The 9,877-nt window shown below is 41.1% G+C and overlaps 1 protein-coding gene across 1 annotated transcript; it reads left to right on the top strand.

Annotated features, from left to right (window-relative positions):
* Positions 1 to 3,090: 3,090 nt before the first annotated feature.
* On the top strand, positions 3,091 to 4,677 carry LOC308315688 (uncharacterized protein). The gene is made up of 4 exons (XM_080763800.1): positions 3,091 to 3,176; positions 3,784 to 3,830; positions 4,052 to 4,189; positions 4,423 to 4,677. The coding sequence occupies exons 1-4, from the start codon at positions 3,113 to 3,115 to the stop codon at positions 4,549 to 4,551; spliced, it is 378 nt and encodes a 125-aa protein (XP_080619926.1). The 5' UTR covers positions 3,091 to 3,112; the 3' UTR covers positions 4,552 to 4,677.
* The last annotated feature ends 5,200 nt before the right edge of the window (positions 4,678 to 9,877 follow it).

The raw sequence follows: 9,877 nt of genomic DNA, 5'->3' as shown, positions 1-9,877 counted from the left end.
TACTGTATGTATGTAGTCTGTACACAAAACAGAACCACACAAAACAGAACCACTTCTGCATGGCAGTAAACAAATGCAGCATGCCATGAACTAGTACATAGCCATCTATGTATGAAAGTGGTTACGTTTACGCTTTGCACAGGCATTGAGGAGACATGACATTAATAATGTCCCATTTCAAGAATGATAAAATAGGCTGATGTTTTCATAATAATCCTTCAGTAGTAGACAACCGTCTAGAAATATGATTTTTTTTTTATCTAAGTTTGATTACAATTATTCTAAGAGAACAAGATAGGGACTTTAGTGAAAATCGTGTGAGAGAGAGAGAGAGAGAGAGAGAGAGAGAGAGAGAGAGAGAGAGAGAGAGAGGAAGAGGAAGTTTGTGTGTGAGAGAGAGGAAGAGGAAGTTTGTGCGATAGAGAGTGACGGGTAGATACATTTATCTCACAGGAAGAAATGACAGTTTAAGGAACTTCAAATACTTTCTATATACGGTAGACACATTTACGTCACAAAAATATTGTAGGTGATTTAAAATGAATATCAGACATGTTCTGCCCTGCTGCTTCATCCTTGGTAAGTGTATTATAATCTGTCCATATGTGTAAACATATTTATGCCTCTGACTCATTTGTTAGTCTCTGTCTACAGTATCTGTCTTTCTGTCTGTCTCTGTTTGTCTGCCGTGGCTCTGTGCGACAAGACTAGCCATCTATAAGAGGGTCTGTGCGTGTCCCAGTGTGTGTGTGTGTGTGTGTGTGTGTGTGTGTGTGTCCAGAGTTAATGAAAATGGCTTTCTTACTGTAGTATGTTTTATAATTAAAAATAGTCTATTTAAACTAATATTTAACTTAATTCTGTCTAGAGTCTAGACACTAGGGTCGGTCTATAGACACTAGGGTCTAGACTGAATAGGACCTACTTTCTACCACTTGATCATCAACTGTTCATGTTTGTTCCACAGCTCTGTGTGGAGTCACTCTACAACTACGTGTCTTTGAAGAAACTGAAGGAGAAGACATTACAATTACATGCAGGTTCTCATTAGCTGGTAATAATTTCAAGTCCTTCTGCAGAGGAACATGCACTACAAATCTAATTGGAACAGCTGACTCTCATGCTGAGATTGGTAGATACAGTATTAGAAATGAACAAGGTGGAAGATTTAGTGAGGGCGTGTTCCATGTAACCATCAGACAGCTGAGAATGTCTGACACAGGGACATACTGGTGTGGTGTGGACAGAATATTCATAAAGGATTCAGCGGAGGAGATTCGGATCAAAGTCCTAGATGGTGAGTATAAACGTAGATTATAGCAATCTGAAAACAAATAATTCAGCTGCTCTGTTTTCCCAGAGCGCAGCAAACCCGGTGGCTAGGCTAACTATAGTTTCTTGGGACATTTGTGGTCGTAGTGACTACATCTGTCATTAAAGAAATATGTTTTCAGCGATTTTCATAGTTTTAAGGGTAACTGTCAATTTCAGTGATGCTTGCGGAACTCGACTACGTCTCGTTCCTGACCGCATCACTGTCGTGGCAATAATCACGTTAAACCACACCCTCTCGTGTAATATTGCTTAAATATAATTGAATGCTCAGATAAAGGTTGTCAGGTGCACAACCATCATGTTGTAGGAGAGAAAGCAAAAGGACTGTTAAAAAATATCAGAAATATTAGAAATGAACAAGGTGGCCCAGGCAGCTGGTGTGTGCCGCAGGTTCGACTCCCGATCCCGACGGCCTTCACTGCGTGTCACCCCCCCCCCCCACCACTAACTATGTATGTTCATCTAGAAAAGGATGTGCATGACTAACACATTTGAGTTTCAAAGTTATAGGGAGCTTAAAATATAACTTAAAAAGTCCAGTTATGTTGAAAGAATTATAAAAAAGCCTGAAAAAGCCTTTTGTTTTTTGGGGATTCTTTCAAAACAGTCAACAAGTTGGAACATTTTAAAATTCCGAGTTCATAAGCCTTTTTCAGAATGGCAAAAATGATTGTATTTTTGAATGAGATCATATCGACATCGGTTATCGGCCATAACAGCAATTAATTATATCGGATAACGATATCGGCCAAAATGTCTCATCGGCACATCCCTACCGATTATATTAGAGTGGAAAACCATCCAACAAGGAGTATTTGATCCAAAATACCTGAAGCAGCAGGCAATTTAATATTTGAACCTATTCCAGATCGACTTGACACCTGTTACCAGAAAGACAATCAGGAGGTCATCATGTTGGACTCGGAAAGAGCAAACAAAATAACTTGTCTTTTACTAAATTAATTGGTCAAAGGGACAAGAAATTGAGTCTCAGAAGGAAGAGGGATTTTTTTCCCATTGGTGTAAGTTTTATTTTAAATGTTTGTTTATGGGTTTCATCTTTATTTATTATATTTTATTGAGGGAGGGATAGTAATTTGACAAGAGTCAGAGATAGCTGAACGCTCTGCTCGCGCCAACTTGTGTTCGAAGTGCAAGTTTCTACTTATAGTTGCATTTACTTAATATTATGATGATATTCACAGCTCCAATCCCCATCCCTCGTCCTCCATCGGTTCCGACTCCAGATGGAACAGTCTCTACTACTACAGTCACAGCAAGACCAGATGGTTCTGTAACTGTAACGGTCTCATCAGCTGCCTCTGAACCCTCTTCACCTTCTGTACAAGAAAAACAAAACTCCTCTACAGACACAGGTAAGAACATGTCCGTCCGTCTGTTGGGCTTTTTGTTTGGCTGTCTTTGTGTCTGGTTGGCTGCTATAGTCTGCCTGCCTGTTTCTCTGCCTACATAGTGAGCTATATTAACTAGGCTAGTTAGTCTTTCTACCTGGCTAGTTGGCTGATAGCTTGTCTACCTATACCTATTAGTTAGTTGTGTATATAGCTAGACATATATATTCTGTACACACCTGTCTGTCTATCTAGATTGGGTTGTTTATCTGCTAATGTACAGTACGGTACCTGTCTAGTAGTCTGTCTGTGTCTCATTTAGTAGATACATGATAACTTCCTCTAAACTATCATAACTGTTGCAATGTGATGATGTAATCCCAGCCCAAGGAACCATCGTCTATGTTACTGTGGGACTGGTTGTCATGGTCACCATTCTGACATTGGCTATCGTAATCTACTTCAGGACACAAACCACCAAACCACCTGGTAACGCACAAACACACACAAAAAACCAAACCACCTGGTAACGCACAAACACACACAAAACACCAAACCACCTGGTAACGCACAAACACACACAAAACACCAAACCACCTGGTAACGCACAAACACACACAAAACACCAAACCACCTGGTAACGCACAAACACACGAAACCACCTGGTAACGCACAAATACACACGTACTTGTGCATGCGTGCACAGACTCACTCACTCATGCACATAAAAGGCAGGTTGCAGAGATATAGAGGCAGAAATAACTATAACTAGGGCTGCGATATTAGTAATTTCATATGCCATTGTTGTTATTATAATAAAATGTATATACTCTAGGCCATGGCAATATTATTGCCAAGAACAATACCTACAGATGCATACAGATAACCAACATCCACTTTGCTTGAAATCACTCTATTTGGCAAGATAGGAGATAGCTCTGAAAAAGAACCTTTATTATGCCAGGGATGATCTAAGTAAGCAAAACAAGTGATCAGCTAATTAAAGGTTCTACTGTGAATCAATGAAAGTAAAGAAGTCATACACTGTACAGGATGTACTTTGGCTGAATTAAAACGCTAAATCTGTGTTTTGCAGAACCTTCCAACTCTTCCATAGAGGCAGTTTATGCCAATGTCAGAAAGGTGAGTTTGAGGTGTCTGAACAATTGTGTACAAAGCAAAATCCCTACTATAAATGAACCCATATACAGTGTGTGTGTGTGTGTGTGTGTGTGTGTGTGTGTGTGTGTGTGTGTGTGTGTGTGTGTGTGTGTGTGTGCGTGCCTGTGTGTTGGAAATTAACTTACAAAATATCCAATGGCAACTAGTTGAGACTGAAACACATCACTGTTCTTTGCTCCTAGCCAGAAGATGGCCCGGCCAACATGACTTACTCTGAAGTTCAGTTCCACAAAAAGACAAATGCCCATCCAAACCCTCCACCTGCCCAATCCACTGACTCTACTGTGTACTCTGCTTCAGTTTATGCCATTGTCAGAAAGGTGAGTTTGAGGTGTCTGAACAATTGTGTACAAAGCTAAATCCTGAGTGTAAATGTATCCTACTATAAATTAACCCTTATACAGTGTGTGTGTGTGTGTGTGTGTGTGTGTGTGTGTGTGTGTGTGTGTGCGTGTGTGTGCACGCCTGTGTGTTGGAAATTAACTTACAAAATATCCTATGGCAACTACTACTGTAGTTGAGACTGAAACACATCACTGTTCTTTGCTCCTAGCCAGAAGATGGCCCGGCCAACATGACTTACTCTGAAGTTCAGTTCCACAAAAAGACAAAGGCCCATCCAAACTCTCCACCTGCCGAATCCACTGACTCTACTGTGTACTCTACTGTCAAGTTAGATTAAGATGAGCTAAAACAACAGCATGGATATCTCAGACCTAAAACTAGAAAGGGGCGCGCAGCAGAGTGCAGATCTCTGCCGGGAAGCCTTTTTACATTTCCATTAGATCAAAGTACCTGGAAAAAGTCATGGTAGGACTGCACTGATTAGAATATGTACTATGAATGAATGAATGAATTATTATTTCCGTGTCTCGTCGTAAAGACCCATCCTTTGCGGAATTTATAAGACACCAAAAACAAACATCACATTCACTTCCCCCACAGAAACCGCACAAAAGAAAATATTTGGTCAAAACAAAAATAAATGTACATCACATATGTTATCTTTGTCAGTTTGTCCCATGCTTTTTCTAAATATTCTGCAAGTGTGAATATCTTATGTTCAAACATCCATCCAAGTCGCTCTGTGTCGTTTAACCACATCAGATCTGTTTTAACACCTGTTAAATAACCTTTGATGTAGCTCATGGTACAATGGTACTACGTATGTGTATATGTTTTGATAATGTGTAATTAGATGAGGAATAAACAGACAAACCGACATGAGTGTCTGTGTCTCTACTCTGTTTCCTAAAGCAAATATAAACAAAGATAACATTTTTGTGACACCCTGCTTTGATTTATAGAGGAATATTAAGTATTGTATTAAGTTTTCTTTTACTTGGCTGCTACTCTACAGTATGTGTGTTTAAAGTGCTCTAAACAAACATTAAAAGAGTCCATAGACTTGGCTGCCATGATATGACGTAATTCAGAAAGGCAGACTCCAACGTCTGGTGGTTCCCCGACGCCGCCCAGGGGAAGGAGAATGAAACATGTTAACTTCTGGGTCTCATCTGAACATGTCTGGGATCCAATGAGCCAGGCCTGCTGCGTGTGGCTCCACCTGGACGGACACCACGTGGGGTCCAGGGACTATGACCAGGCCCAGGACCCTGGACTCTGTCTGGGAGGAAGAGAGGGACTCTGTGGATGAGGAGGACCCCTCTGTGGATGAGGAGGACCCCTCTGTTGAGGAGAGGAATCGGGCCGAGCCCAGGATGACGTTGCGGTCGCGGTCTGTGCAGAGGAACACGCCCTCCAACGTCCGACCGTCACTCATCCTGATCCTCATGGCTTTGTTCAGTAGACCCTGCAGCTTCAGTCTGCCCTGGGAGGACCAGGAGAATGAAGAGGACGATGGTGATGAAGAGGACAGTGACACTTCAGGCTCCTCCTCCTGGACCGATGCAGTGTTTCCCTCGGTCGTCGGCGATGCCGTTTCCATCTCCCGTCTATTCGGCTGTAACTTTCCGGCTGACCACTTCGTCTGACGGACTAGCTTCCGTGTGACGGACTAGCTTCCGTGTAAGTTTGTTTGGCAGCTTGTATGGATGTGGAGAAGGCTTTGACGGGCATCAGGTTATTGGACGTGTCTTCGGATCCTGCCGTATAAAGAGTCACGGCTGGTTCTTGGTGTTGTTAAACTTGCCACGGAGGGGGTTAGATTTATAGAAGCATCTGTCAGTATGTGCTCTATATTATATATAAAGAATGTATTATGTGTGTCCAAATAGATAATATGGCCAAATATGGAGTTGCCGCCCAAATATGGATGAACATTTCTGACAATATATGGGAGATTTTGGACATACAGTATCTAGTTTCTGCCAGGCACTTTTTGTTCAAAGTGGGAAATTTGGTTTTGTCGTTTTTTTATTGGCGTAGAATATTCTCAACACACGCACGCACGCATCCACCTTCTGACCGGCTGTCAACATAGAGCTTTTTTATTTATTGGGTTAATATATGACCATAACCTCTCTCAGCATTAGAAAAATAAATTTCTTATTGAAATGGTAAATGGTGCATTTATATAGTGCCTTTATCCAAGGTGCTTTACATAGATTGTGCATTACATTCACCCATCCACACACACATTCATACACCGATAGCGACGGAAACCATGCAAGGCACCAACCAGCACATCAGGAGCAAAATAATTCTAAAAAGAATTTATGATATTTAATGGTTTGGTGATGTATGCCCCTTCTGGAGATTCATGAATGACATTCATGAATCTCCAGAAGGAGATACATTCATTGAATGTATATACAATATTTTAGGGCATTAAAAAAAAACGATATACCAAATGTTCCACCCCACTTGACTTCCGGACTACGTCTCCTGTAGCTGTGATGACAGACCAGGCACTTCCAGTTCTATCAACACAACTTCTGCATTCTAAATAGAGAACCTTTTACAGTATGTCCTTCTGTCAAGGACATGAAAGTAAATGATATCTTAACGTTAAATGTTGATGTCACCGGAGTGACCGGAGTGAAGCTTGTGGAAGTTGTGTGAGGGACATGTGAAGGTCACTGGACACCGCGGATGTCCAGTGTATGTACAGGGCCAGTGGGACAGGGGTAGAGTGTCCAGTAAAAAAGCCGGATGTGAACCACAAGGTTCCCAGTTCGATCACAGGCTCCCCCAGAGTTCGTTTCGACTTTCGAAGTGTTCTTGAGCAAGACACTGAACCCCTAATTGCTCCCGTTGTGCAGGTTGGTGCCTTGCACAGCACAGGAAATGCACAGGAAGATGTGACCAGTTAACTACTAGTAAATTTGCTAGTTAAGAGTGAGGAGTGGAGAAAGGAGGAAAAGGAGAGATGAGACAACCTCAAGAATGCACCACTCTAAAGAAGGAGCAACGCTGAACCAAATCTAACAAGTTCCTTTTTACCATTCATGACCACTGAATCCAGTCTGGAAGGAGGCAATCTGAACGGGGCAGGCTCAGACTTTGAACTCAATAGTTGACGGCAGGCCGTTGTGATTAGACTGAATGTCCTGTAACCAAAAGTTCACAGGTTTGATTTCTTCGGCCATAGCTAACATGCCCTCCTTACCGGTCCTTGAGCAAGGCACTAACCTGCCCTACCTTTCCTAACAGACAGTGCTTCATACAGAATGATGTGAAGGAACTACTTTCTAATGACTCTGTGTGGAGGTTCTTCTGAAGAGTGTCCAGAGAATAGAAAAAGGTTGAAAGATCTCAGTGAAATATTGTAACACTGAATCTCCTCCTTGGTGCTTCTTTGTTTTCATCTACACACCTGAAAGATAATACAATGAAATGGGAAATATAGTTGTTTGTGTTCTCTCAGAGTTCAGTTAACACTGATATTTTACAGCACAGCTTAAGGCCAAGCCATCTAGAACAGGGTTCTTATGCATGTACAGTACTGTATACTGTATGTATCTAGTCTGTAGAGTAGACCAATGACAGACCACATAAAACAGAACCACTTCTGCAGGGCAGGAAACAAATGCAGCATGCCATGAACTAGTTAGAGCCATCTACTGTATGTATGAAAGTAGTTACGTTTACGCTTTGCACAGGCTTGACCATAGAGATAGAAAAAACATTGAGGCGACATGACATTTATAATGTCCTATTTCAAGAATGATAAAATAGGCTAATGTTTTCATAATAATCCTTCAGTAGTAGACAACCGTCTAGAAATATGAACAAAAATGGAAGAGGAAGAGGAAGTTTGTGTGTGATAGAGAGGCTAATATGGTTTCCTCTGCGGGTTTGCTGTGACTGGACAGTCCTACACCTAAACCTAACGCTAACCTTAAAGGAGAATTCCATGCTAGAATGCTTTCTTATCTTTCTTACCTTTCTTTGACGTCCCCACCAAAGAGGTCCAGGTGTTTTTTTGTGCAAAAACTCCTTATTGGCTATTTCCCCTACCATAAGCCCTCAATGAATTGCATTGCATTGAATGGGGCTATGGGGTGTTATGCTAATTTGCTTATTTCCATCGAAAGAAGTAGTAAAGTGTGCCTCTTGGGATATTATTTACATTATGAAGAGAGGATATATACAAAGAAATTATAATTTTGAGCGATGGAAATAAGCAAATTAGCGCAACACCCCATAGCCCCATTCAATTCAATGCAATTAATTTAGGGCTTATAGGGGAAATAGCCAATAAGGAGCTTTTGCACAAAATAACACCTGGACCTTTTTGGTGGGGACGTAACAACTACAAAGAAAGGTAAGAAAGCCTTTTAGTATGGAATTCTCCTTTAAACCCCGGGAAAACTACCTAACCCTAACCTTAACCTCAGTAAAAACTATACCTAAACCTAACCCTAACCTTAACCTCAGTAAAACTATACCTAAACCTAACCTCAGTAAACTATACTTAAACCTAACCTCAGTAAAACTAACGCAGTGGCTGGGGGGCGTTTCCAAGAACCCGAATCTGCAGAGGAAACCCTTTTAGCGATAGAGAGAGACGAGTAGATACATTTACGTATCTCCTAGGAAGAAAAGACAGTTTAAGGAACTTCAAATACTTTCTATATACGGTAGACACATTTACCGTACTTCACATAACAAATATTTTAGGCACAGTGATTTAAAATGTTTATCAGACATGTTCTGCCCTTCTGCTTCATCCTTGGTAAGTGTATTATAATATTTCCATTATGTGTAAACATTTTTATGCCTCCGACTCATTTGTTAGTATATTTGTGTCTTTTATTTTTCTGTCTGTCTCCGTTTTTCTGCCGTGGCTCTGTGCGACAAGACTAGCCATCTACAGTATAAGAGGGGTCTGTGCGTGTCCCAGTGTGTGTGTGTGTGTGTGTGTGCGTGTGTGCGCGTGTGCGGCTGCACGTGTATCCAGAGTTAATGTTGAAAATGGCTTTTATACTGTAGTATGTTTTATAATTAAAAATAGTCTATTTAAACAAATATTTAACTTAATTCTGTCTAGAGTCTAGACACTAGGGTCGGTCTATAGACACTAGGGTCTAGACTGAATAGGACCTACTTTCTACCACTTGATCATCAACTGTTCATGTTTGTTCCACAGCTCTGTGTGGAGTCACTCTACAACTACGTGTCTTTGAAGAAACTGAAGGAGAAGACATTACAATTACATGCAGGTTCTCAATAGCTGGTGATCTGTTAAAGTTCTTCTGCAGAGGAACATGCACTACAGATCTCATTAGAACAGCTGTCTCCTATTCTGAGAATGATAGATACATTATTAGAAATGAACAAGGTGGATTCTTTAGTGAGGGCGTGTTCCATGTAACCATCAGACAGCTGAGAATGTCTGACACAGGGACATACTGGTGTGGTGTGGACAGAATATTCATAAAGGATTCAGCGGAGGAGATTCGGATCAAAGTCCTAGATGGTGAGTATAAACGTAGATTATACAACAGGTCGTTTCGAGGAAGCAATCTGATTGGTTCAAACAGCCTTCTAGCCGTGGTTCAAATGACTTTCTAAGTTTTAAGTTGGAGGAGAGAAAGCAAAAG

The sequence above is a fragment of the Protomyctophum bolini genome (genome assembly GCF_963924005.1).
Source record: "Protomyctophum bolini genome assembly, chromosome: 5".
Classification (NCBI taxonomy): Eukaryota; Metazoa; Chordata; class Actinopteri; order Myctophiformes; family Myctophidae; genus Protomyctophum; species Protomyctophum bolini.
The sequence above is the reverse complement of the archived record's forward strand: the minus strand, read 5'-3'. Positions and strand labels throughout refer to the sequence as shown.

What these genes read in the sequence shown, in the direction of transcription:
- LOC308315688 (XM_080763800.1), top strand. Translation starts at nt 3,113, where the DNA reads ATGGTCACCATTCTGACATTGGCTATCGTAATCTACTTCAGGACACAA. An exon ending in TTTATGCCAATGTCAGAAAG is followed by an intron (nt 3,831 to 4,051) that starts GTGAGTTTGAGG and finishes CTTTGCTCCTAG; the next exon opens with CCAGAAGATGGCCCGGCCAA. An exon ending in TTTATGCCATTGTCAGAAAG is followed by an intron (nt 4,190 to 4,422) that starts GTGAGTTTGAGG and finishes CTTTGCTCCTAG; the next exon opens with CCAGAAGATGGCCCGGCCAA.